This window comes from Dipodomys spectabilis, unplaced genomic scaffold (genome assembly GCF_019054845.1).
Source record: "Dipodomys spectabilis isolate Male_0828 unplaced genomic scaffold, ASM1905484v1 ptg000140l, whole genome shotgun sequence".
Taxonomy (NCBI): domain Eukaryota; kingdom Metazoa; phylum Chordata; class Mammalia; order Rodentia; family Heteromyidae; genus Dipodomys; species Dipodomys spectabilis.
This window is the reverse complement of record NW_024870817.1, coordinates 37161759-37183480: the sequence shown is the minus strand read 5'-3', so window position 1 is coordinate 37183480 and position 21722 is coordinate 37161759. Positions and strand designations below refer to the sequence as shown.

At 42.1% G+C, this 21722-nt stretch overlaps 1 protein-coding gene across 1 annotated transcript; it reads right to left on the bottom strand.

Annotated features, from left to right (window-relative positions):
* Positions 1-208: 208 nt before the first annotated feature.
* Plk2 (polo like kinase 2) lies at positions 209-6406 on the bottom strand. Its single transcript, XM_042690966.1, has 14 exons — positions 6105-6406; positions 5052-5159; positions 4771-4887; positions 4439-4568; positions 4106-4193; positions 3605-3700; positions 3295-3493; positions 3056-3203; positions 2717-2814; positions 2272-2401; positions 1755-1995; positions 1502-1631; positions 1139-1249; positions 209-1003 (listed from the first exon to the last, which is right to left on the bottom strand). Exons 1-14 carry the CDS (start codon positions 6366-6368, stop codon positions 812-814), a joined length of 2052 nt encoding a protein of 683 aa, XP_042546900.1. The 5' UTR covers positions 6369-6406; the 3' UTR covers positions 209-811.
* Between the last annotated feature and the right edge of the window lie 15316 nt (positions 6407-21722).

The following is a 21722-nucleotide window of genomic DNA, read 5'->3' as shown; positions in this document are numbered from 1 at the left end:
TAGTGGTATTTTTGTTAGACTCTTCTCAATCTTAATTCACTCAGAATGTTCCTAATTTGGTATTGCAGACTGTCTTCCTGCATGCTGTCATTGGAAAAACTGAAGATCTGACATTATAATTTGCTTCCATTCCCAATGTTGTGCCAAATACCCATGAGGAAATAATGTGATGATACTGATACACTGAAGTAAAGACAGGAGACCACTGTTTCTGCCTTTTCATACTCTTTATTGCCAACAGTTTTAAATGGTCAACATAAAAAAAGAACATTTGATAATAAATACTGCTCTTTGGGCTGTAATAAATAAAAAGTTTATTAACAAGGAATGCACTTTTCCAGCCACAAGTATATTCAAAAATAAACAAAAAAAACTTATATATGGCCATAGTTCACAGTTAAGCAGCCAAAAGCTGCTCCAATTACAGCCTTAAAACAACATGGGAGCTTCCTCCCTTCTCCCTCCCCTTCAGGAAGTGTATTCACAGTTCCAAATCCTCTGGCTGAAATGCTCTCAACAGAGAGAAGAGTCAATGCACCTTTCTGGCAATATTATCCGAAAACCATTTAAAAAAAAACACACAAAACAGGTATCTCAAGGAAAACTGCATTCTGGTTCATTCTTGTTTTGTCCAAAGTCAAGAAAAGTATGCCTCAGCCTGACTGGTTCCACACAGTTCAGCAGGCCACAGAGTAATTGTTTTCGTACCAACACCTGTCCATCTTCAACATGCTCCAGATCTCTCTACTGGCTTCCCTGTCGATCTCACAGTGGAAAAGAGGAATCCCATAGGGTCCATTCACAAAGTCTTTCAGTTACATCTCTGTAAGAGCATGTTCAGGGCATATTCCATTCGATTTTTCAGTTCTAGTGAACAGCCGGACATCAGCAGAGTTGTCAGTCTGAAAGTTGTAGATATCCTATCCTCATTGATGTAAGTGAGTAGATATTCTTCGTTCTGACTACAGATGATTATTTTTGTATGATCATGGTAGAAATTCACCTTAAAAAATTAAACACGATGTTAGAATTTTTCTATATATTCAAAAATTAGGACCACTTAGGCAAAAAAAATTTAAACTAGCTTGGTAAAAATTACTTTTTTAGAAACACACACTGCCATGAAGGATTCAGTTACCTGAAAGGTGCCATCATTGAACAGCATCATTAAGGCCTTATCAGATTTTAGCCACTGAAGGAGGTAGAGCCGAGGTCTTCGAATATCAGTAACACTAGGGAGATCACCACCCTAAAAGAGATGAGAAGGAGTTAGGGCCTCTGAAGACTGAGCAGTATGTGCTCTGTTTTTCCCTGCAAACATTTCTCTAAGTTAAGCAAGCATGGGAACAGCCTGAGGATTCTTGCCTCCACTTCTAGATCTACTGACTGTGATTCAGTAGATCTAGAAAAGGACAGGAGATGCTGCAGTTCTCACAGGCATGCTGATGCTGCTCACCATGGACCACTTCAAACATCAATGTTCTAAAGCCTCAGTACTTACATCCATGAGGTTCTCCTCCATGTAATGAGAAAAGTATTTCAGCACCGTCACTTGACTAATGAATTGTTCGGGGGCATCTGTTGCTGGAAAAACAGAGCACTGGCCAAGCTCTGCATAATAGTGAACTGTCCTAAAAAAATCAAGAATGATAGGGAAAGAAAAAACAGAAAAATTAAAGCAGGTAGTTACTGTCTTCGGATTCCTTTACTGTAAGCCAGAGAACTGACAGATTTCATTCATCAGACACACTTACTTTTTGTCTGGGAGAAGGCTCATGTGAGCACCGTTGTTGAAAAGGACGCCAACTGTGTGGTCCGAGAGTTGGTAGCCAAAGCCGTATTTGTTAGAGTAATCGACCCACTTCGTGACCCACTGAAAGGAAGTGCTTAGCTGCTCTTTGGGAATGCAGTCAGCCTCTGGCATGTTTTCCAGACATCCCCTGAGGACTCTAGCCACGGTGTCTGCAACACTTCCCATGGTGCTGTCTTCAAGGCCTGAAAAGTGAGAGAGAGAGAGAGAGAGAGAGAGAGAGAGAGGTTACAAAACTGCTGACAATTTAACCTCATGCTCTGATAGATGCTAATTCTCCCTCTAGTAATTTAAGAGACAGAGACACCTCGGGGCTTATCTGTGCTTTTTTTCCCCCCCCAGATCCTCTGATTTTGTTTTTCCTATGTTAAATTAAGCTGAGAAATAAATTGGCTTGGATCCTTTGTATCTGGCTCTTGTCTAACAGTTTTATGATTTAAAGTAGATTACAAACCACTTACACTCACTGCTACTGCTGCAGCTGCCCAGGGTCCCTCTAACGATCATCCGGATGGCATCCCCAATCTGCTGCTTATTCTCTCCCACGGAGGTTCCGGATCTGGCAACTGTAGTACTTGTTGGCTGGAGCTCCTGAAGGCAGAGAAGAGTTATGTAGTGAGCCAAGTATCCAAATCCATTTAAGGCTGATATTCCAGGTGAAAATATGAGGTGGTGGCAACTGCTTATAAAGCTTATCAAAAGGCAATGGATCTGAGTCAGGGAAAAAGATAGTGCAGTAATATAAACTGCATGTCTCCTTAATCTTAAAGATACAGAGATCTGACTCCCTTTCAAAGGGCTGACTTTCACCAAATATATCATGTTGAACCCTAATAACCACAGTTTAGGTGCTAATTCACAAAGATATGACTTAAAATATTTATATTTGATTCTTTTCCAACATACCTCATCTGTCCTATGCTTGACGGGTTGCTGAGTTATTGAAGTCTTTTTCAAATCATGCCTAAGCTTGTAAATGTCTTCATCTTCTTTAGATACTTTATCTGTAAATCAAGAGAAAGAACTGTGTTAGTCTTTACTTCAACAAGGAAGGATGAGAGCAAGTCATATTTCTTCCACATGCATTATTAAGTAGTTTATGAGCCACCATGAGAGAGCACTGATAAAAAGGTCAATAGTATACAAAATATTGTCCAAATTATGCTAACATGAGAAAGTCTCAACTAATTATCAAATTTAACATAATACTGGATATAACAAAAAGAGAGTACTCTTGTAACTTACTGTGTGTGTCAATATATCTCGATTTGTCTTTTTTGCCACCAAAAAGAGCAGCAGCAGCTTTCTTAAAGAAATTCTTGGCTGGGCTTGATAAGTGGAAATCTGGAACTGTATGGCAACAGCTAGAAGAAAGTCTGTCCGGAGTGAAGCCCTGTGGAATATCAGAAAAGACCTTCAGTAACCTGTTAGGGTAATCGAGATCAATGGCCTGCAATAAAATACACAAAAGAGTGTGCACTGACCTGCAAAAAAAAGTCATGCCTAATGATGTCATCCAAACGGGGGCGGTCCTCAGGGTTTTTGGACAACATGCTAGCTATTAAGTGCTTAGCAGGAGCCAGCAGCGAAGATGGCATGGTGTACCTGGCTTCTCTTATGCACCTGTAAGTTTCTTTCAGATTTGTAGTTTCAAACGGAGGCCTTCCCAGTAACATTGTATACCTGAGTACAAAGAAACCATTTTTTTAAAGGAATTGCCACAAAGGAACTCTTTTATTACTATTAAAATCTAAATAAAATTTGCATTTTAGCCATTTCGGTATGTTTACTTACATTACACAGCCTAAGGCCCAAATGTCTGATTCACAGCCATGACCTTGTTTGTTGAGGACTTCAGGAGAGAGATAATTTGGGGTACCACATATTGTTCTAGAAAGATAAAATACCAACATCTCATAAGTAACAATTTCACATTTTGTTAAATTTATTTTCCCTCGCTGTCACTCACTGGGGAATAAAGCCTTGGGGTACTACACTGAGCTTCTATGTGGAATCATTTGACCAAGGGTATTTGACCAAGTGACTTTTGATCATTTTTTAACCCATACACAATTCTTTTCAGCTCAAACCAGCAAGTGTTTGAAACCATTTGAGACCAAAAGTACCATGGCATTTTTGTATTTCAAGAAAAAATAGGAGTTTTCCAATTAGAATCAACTTAAGAGTTATAACATACCCTGGCTAGTCCATATTTAATTTTAAAAGTTGTTCTTTTCCATTGACATTGTAGTTTATAGATTGTAGTGTCAAGGACTATGTCTTTCTGACTCTTACCTCCGTCGGTGTTCCAAAGGTTCCAGTCTGGCTGCCAAACCAAAATCTCCAACTTTTAGTTCCATGGCTTCATTAATGAAAAAGTTCCCTACACAATATGCAAAACAGAATGTGAGTTCTCTTGGGAAGGTGTTTTAATCAATTATGCATGAATCTACATTAGGGGCAAGCAGCTAGTTATTCTGATAAAGTCACCCATTTAGAAAAGCAGGCTTTCACAGGCTAGACTACAGGTAAGAACACATTTGGCAGGTAAAAAGAGAAAGGGAGGGGTGGTGGAGAAAATACCTCTTCTCTAACCTAAAAGTCAGCATTTGGAGCTTAAGGGCTTACCTAGTTTGAGATCTCTGTGCAAGATTTCTTGTTCGTGAAGGTACTTCAGTCCAGACACAATCTGTCTGAGGTAGTAGCGGACTTCCGGCTCTGTCAACACCTTTCTTGCTTTCAAGATATGTGCCATAGACTAAAAAGAAAAAAAGATAAAAGAGAAAGAGAATTTGTCAAAGCCACCAAGATAAGTGGTTTGTTTCCCTATGCAAAATGAGTAATGAAAGTTGATGTTGCAGTCTAATAATTAATTGCCTCAGCTAAAAAAAAAAATCCCACATAAAAAGCAATCTGATTAAATACTAGAAGTGAATGTACTGAGAGGAGTTTACACTTACTCTTCTACTGCAGTACTCCAAAAGAATGTATATGTTTTCTTTGTCTTCAAAGTAGTGGTAAAACTGCACAACGTGCTTGTGATGGAGAATCCTGTGAAGCTCTATTTCTTTGTCGATCTAAAGGAAAATGAAAGATGAAGGCTTAGTAACCTGCCATCATCTCTGGGGAGGAAAAAAAAACCACACACACACAGTGCTTACACAAGCAGACGACATTTTCTTAACAGGGTAGGGCCATCCTCTAACACAAAGAAAATACTTGACTGGACAGTCATACCCACCTTCTCTCTTTGATGAGGTTTGGCTACTCTGCTGTGAGGAATAATTTTTGCAGCGTAGACTTTGTTGTTTGTCAAATCTGTCATTTCGTAACACTTTGCAAAGCCACCCTGAGAGGAAACAAAAGCCAGCCGTGAGTGGGGCACCAAAAAAATGGAGGGCTGAGGTTTTCAATAAATAAATAAACAAGTCAACTTTGGGGAGGGCAGACGGTGGACAGATGGACACCGTCCACTTTGTTCAAAGGACCTTCAGGCAAAGGAATGCATCCCAGGAAGGTGGGGGGGGGGGGTGAGTGGGAATAAGTCCATTTTCTGTGTTCCTTGGACAAAACGAATCTTTATGAGGGGGTTAAGGGGTCTGGAAGGGTGTAAAAAAAACAACACAACACAACACGTCTTTAGAGCCTTGTCAGGCACCTGCGGGGGGGGGGGGGGGGGGAGGCTGGGTGTGCTCAGATCTGCCCGTTCCTGCCTCGCAGACAGGATGGACATCCCAGACCAGGGCAGCAGATCCCGGGGAAACTGGGGGGGGGGGGGGGGCAGGTGGAGGGTGTGCTCAGATCTGCCCGCTCCCGCCTTGCAGACAGGGTGGACGTCCCAGACCAGGGCAGCAGAGCCCGGGCAGGTGGAGGGTGTGCTCAGATCTGCCCGCTCCTGCCTCTCAGACAGGGTGGACGTCCCGGACGAGGGCAGCAGAGCCCGGGGAAGCTGGGGGGGGGGGGGGCAGGTGGAGGGTGTGCTCAGATCTGCCCGATCCCGCCTCTCAGACAGGGTGGACATCTGGACAGGGCAACAGAGCCCGGGGAAGCTGGGGCCCCGTGGGGGGGCAGGTGGAGGGTGTGCTCAGATCTGCCCGCTCCCGCCTCTCAGACAGGATGGTCAGACAGGGTGGACGTCCCGGACCAGGGCAGCAGAGCCCAGGGAAGCTGGGGGCGGGGGGGCAGGTGGCGGTGGCGGACCCGCGTCGCGCGGCAACCGGCCCCAGGAAACCGGGCGGGGACCCCCAGGCCAGGCCGCCCCCCCCCCGGCCGCCTCGACGCCCGCCGGCCTCACCTTTCCCAGCACCTTGCCCCGGCAGTAGCGCTTGCCGGTGGTGGGGTCGACGATGATCCGCGAGACCTCGGCGCCCGGGTGGTGGTGGTGGTGGTGGTGGTGGTGCGCGCCCGGCGGGGGCGCGGGCGCCGGCGGCTGCGGCTCCTCGGGGGGCGGCTGCGGCCGCTTCTTCCGGGACTCCCCGGCGCCAGGTCTGCCCGCCGCCGGCTCGCTCGCCTTGCCGCCGGCGGCCGGCTGGTAGGTGATAGTCCGCAAGAGCTCCATCGTGGCTCGGCCGCCCTCCGAGACGGCCCCGACCCTGCAGCCCCGCGCCGCCGCCGCCGACCGCTGGCTGCCGCTGCCCAGCGTCACTTGTGCAAGTGCGAACGCCCGGCGAAGCCTTATATACGGAGGGGGCGGGGCGGGGCGGGGCGGGGGCGGGGCCTCGACTCCGGCGGCGGCGTCACGGCTGAAGCCCCGCCCCCGTGCGCGCGGGGACGGGGCGGGGGGGAGGGCGCGGGGAGGGGCGCGCTGGCCGCCGCGCGTGCCCCCTCCGAGCCCCGCGGCGCGCCGCGCGCGGTGGACAGCGCTCCCGGCCACCCCCGAGGCTCCCCGGAGGCGTCTGGCCGGCCGCGGGTGCGCGGCTCTCCGCTCCGTTCTTCGAAAGCTCCCAGATCTGGCGTTGAACACCCAAACCCAAGGGCTGCGGCTCCTCCCGCCCGGTCCCGCCTGGGGGCGGCGGGCTGGGGTGACCCCGGGGCCGGTCGGCAGCTGGTGTGCACGCAGGTCCCCCCGGGGCCTTCCCGACCGCCCGGCCACCTGTCCCCTGTGCCATGCATCGTGTCAGTGTCCCCGGCGCCGTCCACGTGCACGAGGACGCACCCGGCCATGGGGGGGGGGCACGAGGACGCACCTGGCCATGGGGGGGGCAGTGAGGAGGGCGGGGGGGCAGTAGGGAGGGCGGGGAGGGGGGCTGCGGCCCAGCGCCGTTACCTAACGCTGCCCGTCCAGCTGCGGGCGGCTGGCGGGGAGGGCAGGTGGAAGGCCAGGGGTCGGATCCCCATCCCTCCTGATCCATGCACACTCCGGCTCGCAGCCCCGGGGCGGGGGGAGGGAACCGTGGGAGGCCCTCGTGCCCCAGCCCAGCGCCCTTTGGGATGGCCCTATCTCAGGTCTGACCCTCGACCTTGGCGTCCAGCGGAGGCTTGGTCCAGGCCGGCCCCGAGCTCGGGAGGCAGGGGCGCCCTCGCGTGGAACGTTTGGTTAGTGCTCTGAGTAGTGCTGAAGAGTGTGTTCCGCGCTGCTAATGACGATTTGGGGGTGCAAAGTCGTCGATCACTTCCCTTTCTGCGTGTGTCATTCGAAATCCGCGGTTCGGATAGCTCCTTACACCACGCAGCTGCCTTGGAAGAGGCACCCAAGGCCTTCTGGAAGTGAGGGGGGATGGGTAGGCTGAAGGTAAGTGAGCTGAAACATGACGTGGTTTCCAATGTCCAGCTCTTCCTGCTCAGTTTTCCTAAATGAGCGTACATTTCTATTGCCTTGGGAACAACAGGGAAAACACGTGTGGAGCGCTGCTTAGTACCTGGAAAGATCTTATGTAGCCCTACAACTTCAAGTGAAATAGTGCTGCGAGGAGGTTATTTTACCCTCACTACTCTTCTAAATTCTACCCTAGGTCCTTCAAACATGACAGATTTCCAGAGGCGGGTGGAGTTTATTGACATGTGTATGAACTTCGCTTCCAGAATGGTAGCGTTCCATTTTTAAGGCTTCTTGGATCTGCTATTTATTTTCTCAGAATAATCGGCTTGAAATCATCATAGATAGCAAAGGACTAGTTTTGATGGCATAATCGGATTCCTATATTACTACACTTTTGCAGATGAGGAAACTGGGCCTTGAAGAATTTATTCCTACTAAGTATTTTTAGTAGATCATCCAACTTGCATTAATTGAAACAATCTTTTTATCTGAACTGTTCATATGGTGAACAGTTTCTGTTGCTGTTTCCAACAATATTTGGATTAACCAGCTTGCTAAACACCTGCAGAGGCAGGGAACATCTAGCCTGAGAGTCTAAGCACCTAATGAAATTCAGTATGTGATAGAGCAAAATCCTGAGTTTCCTATATGCTTTTTGTTGGCTACTAATGGTCACCTGCCTGTATTAATAATGCTGTATGGCCTATGAGTGATGTTATAAATATCCAAAAGGTCCTGGACAGAAGAAGTTTCCTCATATTAGAAAAAGTGTGCTCCAGACTATCACTTTATATAGGGGTGGTATCGATGAATAGAACATTTACAAAGACACACTCCCTCAAATGTTCCTAATACACTGTAGAGAGGAGCCTTTGTTGGTAGAAAGGGAAAGTGTTTTCTCTTACTTTCCTCTTCAGTGTTTAAACAGTTCCAGGCAAGTCCAGGCTTGCTTTGTCTAAGTGAAGGTAGACTTTAACCCCAGGGTACCAGAGCTTGAAAAAGGCAAGGACGAAGGTGGAAATGGGGAATTACATCATCTTTTTCTTTATTTATAAACCTAGGGTTGACCTTTGCTTCAGTTTTAGGCAGACTGACTGATGGATTTGCTGATTTGGAAAAGACCTTAATTTGTCAGAGCTAGTCTTTTTCCATGTCTTCCTTTTTTGTTGGTTGAGTTGATATATAACCTGTTAAGGGTAAAGTGTAAAGATCAGATTGTATACATTGTTAAATGTATTTTATGAAGTATTTCAGTATTTGATAGATTAGTGAACAGCTTATGTAAAGTTCAGCTCCACCAAATCTAATATATTTAGTAAAGTAGTAACACTTGTCCAACTGTGAAAATCAAACTTTTGTTTGGTTATGGTGCCATCCTGTGGACAGAATCAAAAGTTGTAGTCCATGTAACAACAACAACAAGAAATGCACTTTCCTTGTTGATAAACCTTTTAATTACAAAATAATTGTCCTTGGACCTATAGGTTTAGTGTAGATATAGCCAAAATAGCAATAGAGTTTTTAGTGGAAGATTATAAACTGAATTTATATGAAATTGAAAGGTATCAAAAACCAAAAACCCAAGTCCCTGTAAAAAAATAAAGGAAAAATTATCTTTTCCTACTATCTATCACAAAATACAATGTTTCTATAGTAATTAAGAGAGTTTGGTCTTCTCACAAGATAGACTGAGTGACCAGGAGAAAAGAACAAAGAATCTAAAAACAGATCTAGAGATCAAGGTAACTTTTATATGTGAGAAAAAAAATTAAAATCAAATTGCTGTTTCCATATTAAAAAAAAAAAAAATACATCTCACAATGTGAGAATCATATAAAATTTCTAGGCCAGAGGAGCCTGAGTTTGAGGGTTCCCAGTGGATCAGGTCTGGCCAAAGAAACAAATCATATGTCATGGTGAAGTAAGAAAGAATTTATTTAGTCTAGCCATATTGAGGACCAAGAGACCAAGGCCTTTCTTCAATGAGCTAACAAGAGCATTGGACAGAAACAGGAGGCAAGAAGACATGTCAAGTAGTCTTGGTCAAATTATGGTTAGACTAGTTGCAATCTCAGGCTTGGTGGAATCTGGTCCTGGATTTAAAAAACAAAAACAAAAACACTGCCTGTTGCCTGAAGGTGTTTTCAACTCTTATCAAACAGACCAGTTGTTCCTGAAATTCAGAGAGTGTTTGGGGTCAGGGGAGAAAGACTGGGCAGAGTTTGTTGATTGGTTCTCTGAGATAGGGTCTCCCTATGCAGCCCACACTGGTATTGAACTTAAAATCTGCCTCAGCTTGCAAGAGAGCTGGGTTGACGAGCATCAGTGGCTACAAGAGGCTGGGTGTTTTTCAGGTTTAGAGCAATGACTCGAGATTTCTGGGCTCCATTCCTGTGAGCTAGAATAAGACTTGTAAAGTCTATGGACTATGATGTCCCTGGAAATTTTCAAAGTACCCTGGTCATACTTACCTTGATGTCTTCAGCCATGAAAAGGGAGGGTTAACAGTCTTAAAGACATTATCTTATCTTGGTGCAGAGTTGGGCAGGAAGCTGACCCAAAGGTTAAGATAGCACAGGAGAAAAAAAATAGACATGCTCAATTTTAATATATAATTTAACATGCAAGCACATACTCTCAATCTGTACACTTTGGTGATTTTACTAGACGGAAGTTCTAAATTTCAACTTAGTCAAATCTATCAATCTTTTATTATAGTGAGTGCTTTCTGTATGTTAAGAAATGTTTTCTACTTTCTTCAGACCACAAGCACAGGTCTACTGACATTCTGGAGCTTGACAAGAGAGCAAACTTCCTCTTTCTCTTGACAAGAGACCAAAATTTCAGAGCATTACACTAATACAAGACAAAGAATGTTTGATACCTTAAATGGAACATCCTTAGAGGTTGATGTTTTTGATTGGCTAAAGACTCTATCTAGAAATTAGTTGGCAATCTCTAGTTGGCTAAGCTTAAAGTTTTGTTTCATTGTGCCAATCCAGGGGCTTGAACTCTGGGCCTGGGTGCTGTTCCTGAGCAACTTTTGCTCAAGCCTAGAGGTCTACCACTTCACCCATAGCTCTACTTGTGGTTTTGTCCTTATCTTTGTAGTTTATTGGAGATAAGAGTTTCACAAACTTTCTTTCCCTAGTTGGCTTCAAACCATATCCTCAGATTTCAGCCTCCTGAGTATCTAGGAATAAAGTCTTGAACAGCTGAGTTTTATTTTAATGTTTACATTAGCTTTGGTTTATTTAAGTAGGAATTTAGGATTCTAGAGTTAATAGGCTCCCAATTAGTGTGTGTGTGTGTGTGTGTGTGTGTGTGTGTGTGTGTGTGTGTGTGTGTTGGTACTGGAGCTTCAACTCAGAACCTATTGCTGTATCTCCACCTGCATGCTAAAAACTGGCACTCTACTACTTTAGCCATACCTCCAGTCTTCCATTTTTTGTGGTTAATTGGAGATGGAGTCTTAAAAACTTTTCTGCCTGGGCTGTGAGCCTCAATCCTTTGATCTCAGCCTCTTGAATAGCTAGGATTACAACACCCAGCTAAATATTATCTTTTGTGGCATATGTAACAATCAGAGAAATTATATAAGAATATATAAAGGGATTTTACAAACTAATAAGGAAAAATATCTTAATAGAAAAATGAGGGAAATGCAGAAACAAGCGTTTCATAGAAGATAGAAGAGGAACTACATATTTATAAGCAATAAGTAAGATGGGATTTTTTTCAAAAATATTGTCAGGGAAATGCAAATAAAGACTTTCTCAATTTACTCCATTGGTAGAAAATTAGGCTAGGTATCAGTGGCTCACTCCTGAAATCCTAGCTACTTAGGAGGCTGAGATCTAAGAATCCTTCTTCAAAGCTAGCCCAGGCAGAAAAGTTCCTAAGACTCTTATCTCCAATGAACTAGTCCCCCTTAAAAATAGAATTGTGGCTCAGGTGGTAGAATATTAGCCTTAAACAAAAGAAGCTCAGAGGAGGAGGAGGAGGAGGAAGAAGAGGAGGAGGAAAGAAAAAAAGAAAAAAAGAGAAGAGAGAAGAGGGGAGGGGGAGAGGGGAGGGGAGGAAGAAAGGAAAGAAGAAAGAAAGAGAGAGGGAAGGAGGGAGGGAGGGAGAGAGGGAGGGAAGTAGGAAGGAAGGAAGGAAGGAAAGAAGGAAGGAAGGAAAGAAGCCTAGTTGTTGAAGATGAAGATCAATATTTTTACTTATTCAATTATAGGAGGAGATTAAACTGATTATTCCTATACCCTATAACCCAGCAAATATACTTTATACCCTATAATTCCATTTGTATACTAGGATAGATATGCAAGCATAGACATGAGAGCTTTATGAGTAATATATAAAATAAAACAGAGAACATAAAACACACCACAAAAATGTCCACAGATAGAAAAAATACATGAGTAAATAGTGAGACTTTCAAATAATGGGAAATTTATTATGTGAAAAATCAATGAATGGCTGATAGTCACATAATCTGGATGAAGCATGTTAAGCATAAAAAGCAAATTAAGGACTATAAAACTGGCAATAAAATCTGAATATCTAGTATGTGTGTATATAAATATATATATATATAAATATATGATTTAAACTTTTTAAAATTAAAAACAAAATAACAAAAAGTCAAGTGCAAAACTTAGGATAGTATTCCCTTGTATGGGTGGGTGAGGCAAGAAATGTAGGAGACAGAAGGATATACTTACCTGTTACCGTGGCTGGGGTACTTCATTCATTTCTCCACTCTTAAGGTATAGTCTAAGATTAAAATACTGCCTGGGTAGAACAAAGAAGAATCCTGAAGAATACAATCCTGAAGAATACAGGATATATTAACAAAGCAGAATTTCACCTTGATAAGGAAAGTGGGGAGTTTGAATAAGGGCCTAAGCAATAATGTTACAATTCAAGGGAGGCAGCCAGAAGTTGGTTGGGGACCTACTGAGTAGAAATAATTGGGGCTTGGGATTTACCCAGTTGGTTGGGGTTACTAGATGGCATAAAACTAAGACCATCCTCTTGTAGCACTCCCCAAATAGTTTGACACTCTACAGTGTCTGCCTGGGTATGGGAAGTCATGCACCTGTGTTTTTGAGGTGAGGAGAGGTACTTGGGCTTTTTTGCCATCAGCAAAAGGTCATGTAGCATCATTAGGCCTTCAGGGCCAATTCTCAACTGTGATATGGCAAAGATCCTCCGTGGAGACCATTATCTTAATGCTTGATCCAAGGTGCTGGCATCTGGGATTTTCTGGATGTAGATGATCTGGGGTTTTAGAGAATAAAATCTTGTAACCCAAGGCATTTCTTCATTTGACTTACCTGCCTAGGCTCACAGGTTACTGACAATCACATAATTCTAAAATTGGGTTATAGGAATGCAGCAAAGAGATAGTCATGTTAAAAGCCAATGCTAACTATGTCGGAAGCCTCAGAGGATGGTTAGTCCCAATTTGCATACCTTAAATCCAGGTAAAAGCAAATCACTTCTGGTTGGCCATGATGTGAAAGAAGTGCCCAATGAAAAGAACACTTTGGTATATGAGTACATTGCTAGGAAGCTGTAGGAGCAGAATGGGACATACTGAGTTTGAGTTGAAATATGTATCTAGGTATCTCAGCTAATATGATATTATTATTATGTTTTAAGGTCCCCAAATTCTGAGCTCTCATTAACACAAGGATGGACATCCTAATAAAGATAAATACACAGCGTGTGTCAGAAGCAGCTCCTGTGTTCATCCTAACATCTAGGGTGGTTCCCTCCCCTCTTGCTGTCCACAGCCATAGAACTGATATTCCCGCCCCCAACTCCTTGGAATGCTGAGGAGTGGGAGCTCAGAATGCAAATGACAAAGTAGAGCACTCAGAATTTGGGGGCCTTGAAAAAATGTTTTAAGACCCCAAATTCTGAGTGCTCTACTCATTAACACAAGGACAGTCATCCCAACACAGATAAATATACAGCTTCTGTCAGAAGCAGCTCCTATGTTCTTACTAGCGTCTAGGGCTGTCCCCTCCTCTCTCCCTCCACAGCCACAGAACTGATTTTTTTTAACTCTGACTTCTTCAAAAACTGAGGACTGTATTGGAGCTGAGGATGCAAATGACAAAGTAGAACACTCAAAATTTGGGGGACTTAAAACATTTGCTATTATGACAAAATAATTCTGTCTGGATAATGTATAAGTAATACAATTGTATTGCCCATAGTTCTGGAGACTGGAAGCCCAAGATCAACTTTTGCTGGCAAAAGTTTAATCTTTATAACAGGGTCTTTTGCTACACTCTGCCATGGAAGAAAGGGACTAGGGCTCTTCCTTCAACATCTCTTATGATGGTAACAAGCTATTTCAGAACAGCAAAGCCCCTATAAGTTAATTATATCCTGTAAAGACCTTTTCTCTTAAAGCTGTAAAAAAATGTTGGATATGAAGTTTTAACACACACATTTTGGAGAGGACATTTATTTACTCCCAATATGGAAAGCAAAAAGAACCCAAACCACTGGGCTGGGAAGGTGGCTCAGTAGTAGAGCGCTTTGCCTTGCATGCCTGAGGCCCTGGGCACCACATAAGCAAAAAGAAAAAAGCCGGAAGTGGTGCTGTAGCTCAAGTGGTAGAGCACTAGCCTTGAGCTGAAGAGTTGAGGGACAGCGCCCAAGCCCAGAGTTCAGGCCCCACAACCGGACCCCTCCCCCAAAAAAAGAACCCAAACCACATATTATATCCATCATTGATTATTTAATTAGCGGAACAGTGAAATTTAATACCTAATTCTTTTTTAAAAAAAATAAAAAGTAAATATAAAAGAAAGGGTTAAGTTTCAGATTTAAATTTAAACATCAAGTATTTTAAATATATTTTCTGTGTATTTTAAGGAATACAAAAATGTGACAGACCTGCCAATAATCCTTGTTGAGGATTGTGTTAAAATTTATCAAAATATTGTCTAAAACTCACCTTTTCTCTCATTATTTTTATCCATTCATCTAGCTGCCTACTTATCTATCATCTACCCATTTTTACTAACTATATTAAAGAGCAAGATAGTTCCCATTCCACTATTGAACAAATTGCAACTACTTATCTAATTCAGTGGACATAGACCTCCCCCTGCTGGTCTAAAGTTGTACTACCAATCAATGCTGTAAAGCAGTTACAGCAGCTTAAAACAGGTTCCAAACGGACCAAATCTATGTGCTGTGCAGCATCCATAGAAAATGTAATCTCACTAATTTATAGTATAAGGTACTATTATTTCCTAAAGTCCATTTGTTACAATTTAAATTAAAAAGTGTTGAGTGAATATTATCAAATGTAAACAAGCTAAAGGTGATTCCGCTTTTCCTCATTCTTTAAGTGAAAACTTTTTATTGTAAAATGAAAACACTTTACTATCTGTTTATATCTAAACAGATGAAAGATAAGATGCAAACTCAAGGCAGTATGAGAGTTATTTTATACTCTTGGAGTGTAATTGGTTGTGTAACTTTCTCACAAAACAGAAAATACCTAATAGAAATGATTCATTAATGTGCTTATATAATAAAAGTACCAATTTCATTGATTAATCATGAATACCTATACCATAAGTAAAGTAAAACACAAATGACAAGTTGGGAAATGAATTTTCAACACATAGCACAGGGAAAGAATTTCTCTTTCTAGCATATAAAATTTCCCTATAAGTAAATTAAAGAATCATTGGCCAATAGAAAACAATTATTATATTTATTCAACTTCATTTGAAGAGGAGAAATTGCAATTACACTCATGCAAAGATACCTTCTTGCACCTATAAAACGTAAAAATTCAAAATGTAGTCAGAATATCCTGTAGCCATATGCATTATCAGGCACTCCACACAGTCCTGTAGAAATTCAAGTCAGTAATTTGGCAAAAACTATTAAAGTTGATTATTCACCTAATCCATTGCTCACTTACTAGAGCTTATCCTGTGAATATTATCCCATATATGAAACAGTGTTCATCAGCCATCAGCAAAATATAAAACACTCAGACCAAGCCCAATGCCAGCTCTGTATAGCTTTATTGAAAATAAGCACACTGGTTTGCTGGTATAGACGAGTTTTCTATATCCAGTTTAGTAAACAAGTGCAGAGTTTATCTGTGACAGAGAATATTTGCTTGCAAAGTCTGAGATGAGTAGACACTGTCTATTCACCCTTGACATACGGGATCTTTCATTGCAGCATATGTGTAATACAATACCAAGAACTAAGTTCCTATCATTAGGGAACTGGCGAAATAAATGATGATATACCCACACTAGAAATGGAGGCAGATGTAAAACTGAAATGAAAGAGACAGAAAAAAAGACGGCAGAGTAGCAACAGGGAATCACCCTGGCTCGCTCGGATCAGAGATTTGGGGCCCTAACATGTACTTTACCCTCAAGAAAATGACAAGAACACATAAACATAGAATCACAAGAAAGAAGAACTTACACCTGCCACACACAGGACAGATAAAGGAGAAGGCCCCTCCCCCATCGTGGGCCTGCAGCATGGCTCACCCACAACTGCAGTGCTGCAGCCATGCTGTGTCCACAGGGGCACACTTCAACATGCAGAGGTGCAGAGCAGGCACACAAAACCACCACATCCAGACACAGAAAACGTTCTCCACAATGCTGCTGGTCAGTCAGGGCCAGAAAAAGAGAGCACAGGTGATGACCCACAGTGCTTGGCCAAGACCCACTCCCTCCCTCCTGAGGAAGAGTCGCCATACTGGAAGAGGGCAAAGCCCTTTCTCCCACCACTTTGGCTTCCTGCGGTGGACCACCCAGACACAACCTAAGTCACAGCCTGAGAACTACAACTACCAGCAGCCACCGGGCACAGGATTAATGTGATGCTGGGACCCTACATTCTCTGCAGGCATGGGGGAGGCAGGAAAGGGAGACACTTGACCTGCTAAAAGTCAGCGGGACAGTCTCCCTGCACTGTCCTTCAGGGACCGGCCCCCTCCCCAGAGCCTGGAACACAGCGCCCAGCCCTGCTGGAAGTAAACGCCAGCCTGGGACTCAGATGGGAATGATTTCCCTGCACCACCCTGTGGAAACCTGCTCCTTCCACAGCTTACACCTGGTCCAAAGACTGGAATGCAGCTCCTCACCCTGTGGGAAGTACACACCTGTCCGAGTCTCGGGTGGGGACTACCTCCCACAACTGTACAGTGGGAATCCAACCCCTCCAGACCTCAAATGAGGTCAGAGTGCTGGAACACTGCTTCCTGCCCCCACTAGAAGTAGATACCAGTCCAGGGCTCAGGGGAGAATGACCTCCCACTATGACTCTCCAGACACAGAGCTGGGCCAGGACACTAGACTGCTGTGCACCACATAATATGAATTCACCTCTGGGCTTAAACCCAGGCTAGGATACCAGACCACTCCACCAATTACAGAGCCCTAACAACCAGCCAGTGTTCACTAAACTGTTCGCACCAGCCTGAGCTGAAAGCTGCCAAATACAAAGTCTGACAAAGATCCAGTCAGTGAATAACACCCCCACCACCAAACTTACTAGAGATCTGAAAGCCCCTGACAGTCCCTAAATCCAAATGTATAAATTCCAATGAAAGATTGCAAAACTTGTGAGTAATGAATACAACATGCCAAATTCAAAACCAACAACAACCCAGGGAAGGATTCATGTGAATTTGAGGAAGAAGAGATGGAGGATAAGAATCATTAAAGCAATGATGAGTCAGCCGAAGAAATAAAAAGGGATATCCAGAAACAGAAGAATGCAAGGAGGAAATGACCAAGAGTATACAGGTAACCTAAAACGATCTAGAGAGAGGGAAAGAAATGCTACACACTTCATTAAAAGATGAAATTAACACCTTGAGAACTGACATCAACAGAGTTGGGAAACATGAAAGGTTCAATTTTTTTATTGGAAGCCACAGTAGAAAGCATAGGCATCAGAAAAAGTGAAATAGAAAATAAGGTATCAGGAGTTGAAGATAAAATAGAGGAACTGGAACAAAAAAAATCAAAGGCATGGAGGGAACACACAGAACATAGCGAAGGGAAATACAAAAATGGGCAGATTCAGCTAAAAGATAAAATCTATGCATGGTCGGATAGAAAAAGAAGAAATCAAAACTAAACACACTGAAAACTTATTCAGCAAAATAAGAGTTGCACACTTCCCCAATCTCACCCACCTGACAGAGGCATACAAAACTCCTAGTAGGCAGGATCTAGGATCTCTGGATTTGAAAAATAAGGACTTAATTTTAAATGCAGAAAAATCAAAGGAACTATATTACAATGGAAAGAAGACCAGCGTCACTGCAGATCTCCCCATACAAACTCTGAATGCAAGAAGAGCATATAATTCAAGCAGGGAAGTTCAACAACTGCCAACCCAAACTAGTATACCCAGTGAAGCTATTCTTCACAATTGATGGTGTCACTTCCCATGACACAAAAATTAAAACAATTCATGAACACTAAACCAGCATTAAGAAGCCCATGTAATTGTAACCCCTCTGTACAGTATGTTCTCAAATAAAATAAAATAAAATTTAAAAAAAAAAAAAAAAAAAAGAAGAACACTGTAGGGAACTATACAATCGAAAGAAAACAATCAAAGTCAAGGAAACACAAAATTAGACAAGATGCACTAGAAGACTAGTTTAATAAACACAGGAAGAGGAAAGAAGCAAACTACTGTACAAGGAAACAAACAAAAATGGCAGGAAACATGATACATCTTTCCATAGTAACCTTAAATATTAATGTAGCCAGTGCCCCAACCAAAAGATAGAGCAGCAGATTGGATCAAAAAATAAGATCCAACCACTTATTGTCTCCAAGAAACCATCTCATGGCAAAGATACATACACATTCTAAGTGAAAGGATGGAAAAAGATCTCTCATGCAAATGCATCTTGCAAGAAGGCAGGAGTAGCCATATTGGTATTTGATCAAATAGACTTTTCATTAAAAACTGTACAAAGAGACAAGAAAGTGAATGATTGGGGCTGGGAAGGCGGCTCAGTGGTAGAGCGCTTGCCTTGCATGCTCAAGGCCCTGGGTTGGATTCCTCAGCACCACATAAGCAAAAAGAAAAATGCCGGAAGTGGCGCTGTGGCTCAAGTGGTAGAGCGCTAGCCTTGAGCTGAAGAGCTGAGGGACAGCGCCCAGGCCCAGAGTTCAGGCCCCACGACTGGACCCCCCCCCCAAAAAAAGAAAGAAAGTGAATGATCCCTGAAGAGGAAATCACAGTGGTTAATATTTATGCACCAAATAATGGAGCACTAAACACTTTTGGACTTACAGAACATGATAAACCTCAGCACAGTAATAGTGCAAGACTTAACACTCCACTCTCCAAATGACTGGTCAACCAAACAAAAGCAAAGAAGCCTCTGAATTAAATGATACCATATCCCAAATGGACTTAATAAATAGCTACAGATAATAATAAGACAATTTACATTTTTCTCAGCAGCCCATGGAACATTCTCCAAAACTGATCATTTCATAGGACATACAAAGAGCCTAAGCAAATACAAGAGGATTGAGGTAATTCCTTGCATCATATCTGACCATAGTGAATCAGACTAGATCTTAACAATACAAATTTCTGCAATAAACACTCAAACAAATGGAAACTGAATAACACACTGCTGAATAACACGTGGACCACTGAAGAAATAAAGGGGGAAATTAGAAAGTTTTTATAATTCATTGAAAATGAAAACATCACATGGGATGTGTTGAGAGGAAAGTTCATAGCTCTAAGTACACCTATATAGAAAACAGAAACAACACAATAACCTCACGATGCAACCAGAACTGCTAGAAAAACAAAGAGCAAACCAAAACCCAACTTACTAATGGAGAGAGATAGTAAAGATTAGGACAGAGATTAATGAAATAGAGACTGAAAAAGATACATAAAATCAATGAAGCAAAAAGGTGGTTCTTTGAAAAAAATCAATAAAATTAACAGACCACTAGTTAGACTGATAAAGAAGAGATTCAAATAAACAAAATTAGAGATTCCAAAGGAAACATTACAACAAACATCTAAGAAATAAAATTAATATAAAAGCCTCTTTCAAAGATGGAAAACCAAGTAGAAATGGACAAATTTCTAAAGACATCCCAAACTGCCTAAGCTGAACCAAGAAGATATAAACCAATTATACGTGCCTATAACACACAATGAGTTTGAGGAAGAAATCAGAAGTTTTCCAACAAAGAAAAGCCCAAATCCTGATGGATTCATGTCTGAATTCGTTGAGACTTTTAAAGTGGAGCTAACGCCAATACTCATCAAACTTTTCTATGAAATGGAAATGAAAGTGTCAATTCCAAACTCATTCTGGGAAGCCAACACCAGCCAAGGATCCAACTAAAAAAGAGAGTTATAGACCAATTTCTCTGATGAACCCAGATGCAAAGCTCTTCAATAAAATACTAGGCAAAAGAATCCAGAAACTCATTAAAAAAATCATACATTATGATCAAGAAAGCTTCATCCCACAGATACAAAGCTGGTTTAACATATGTAGATCAATAAATGTCATACACTATATCAACAGAGCCAAGACAAGAACCACATGATGATCTCAATATCTGCAGAAAAAGCCTTTGACAATACAGTATCCATTCATGTTAAAAGCTTTAGAGAAGCTAGGAATAGAAGGGAAATGCCTTAAAATGAACATGGCTATATATGACAGGCCAATAGGCAACATTATACCAAATGCTGAAAAACTTAAACCATTTCCCCTAAAATCAAGCAAGGTCATCCACTTTCTCCACTCCTCTTTAATACAGTTCTTGAATTCCCAGTGAGAATAATAAAGCTAGAAAAGGGCATAAAGGGAAAGAAGAAGTCAGACTATTCCTATTTGTGGATGACATGGTCTTATAACCTGAAGGACCCAAAAGACTCCACCCCCAGGCTCCTAGAATTGACCGAGCACTTTGGCAAAGTAGTGAGATACTAATTAACACACAAAAATCAGTAGCCTTTCGGTATGCCAACAGTGTACAAGAAGAAAAGGATGTGAGAACATCAACTCCATTTGCAGTACCCTTAAAAATATAAAATACTTAGGAATAAACCTAACCAAAGATGTAAAAGACCTTTATAGTGAAAACTATTTTTAAAAATTGAAGAAAGAAATCAGAGGATAGGCCGGACACTGCCTGTAATCCTAGATACTCTGAGGATCACAGTTCAAAGCCAGCCTAGGCAGGAAAGTCCATGAGACTCTTATCTCCAATAAACTACCAGAAAACTGGAAGTAGTGTTGTGGCTCAAGTGGTAGAGCACTCGCCTTGAGCTGAAGATCTGAGGGACAGCTCCCAGGCCCAGAGTTCAAGCCCCATTATCGACAAAAAAAAGAAAAAGAAAAGAAATCAAAGGACACAAGGAAGTGGGAAAACTTTTTTTTTTCATCTTCATGGATAGGTAGAATCAATATTGTGAAAATGGCCATAAGTGCCAAAAATACAAATTTAATGCAATCTCAATTAAATTCCAGTGATATTCTTTACTGAGATACACAAAAACAATCCAAAAATTCATATGGAATAGCAAAAGACCTAGAATAGACAAAATAATTCTAAGCAAAAAAAATAATATGGGTGGTATCACAATACCAGATCTCAAGTTTTATTATAGAGCTATAACAAAAATAGCTTCGCATTGGCACAAAAGTAGACCTGAAGATCAATGGAACGGATTATAAGACTCAGAAATAAAACCATACTTATGGTTACCTGATATGTAATAAAGGACCCAAAGACATACAAGGGGGAAAAACACCCTCTTCAACAGTTGGTGTTGGGAAACGTGGGCATCTGTATGCAGAAAACTACAAGTGGATCACTGTTTTTTTGCCATGCACTAATATCAATTCCAAATGGATCAAAGACCTCAACATTAGACCCAAAACTTTGAAGTTATTACAAGACAGAGAATCAGAGAAACACTAGAACTCATAGGTATAGGTAATAACTTATTGAAAAGAGTCCCAAGAACACAACAGATAGGAGAGAGACTTGACAAGTGGGATTACTCAAAATAAAAAGTTTTGGCATAGCTAAGGATATAGTTACTAGAAAAACAGTCAACAAA

What these genes read in the sequence shown, in the direction of transcription:
- Plk2 (XM_042690966.1), bottom strand. Translation starts at nt 6,368, where the DNA reads ATGGAGCTCTTGCGGACTATCACCTACCAGCCGGCCGCCGGCGGCAAG. An exon ending in GGGGCAAGGTGCTGGGAAAG is followed by an intron (nt 5,160 to 6,104) that starts GTGAGGCCGGCG and finishes GTTTCCTCTCAG; the next exon opens with GGTGGCTTTGCAAAGTGTTA. An exon ending in TCAAGCATAGGACAGATGAG is followed by an intron (nt 2,402 to 2,716) that starts GTATGTTGGAAA and finishes CTCTGCCTTCAG; the next exon opens with GAGCTCCAGCCAACAAGTAC.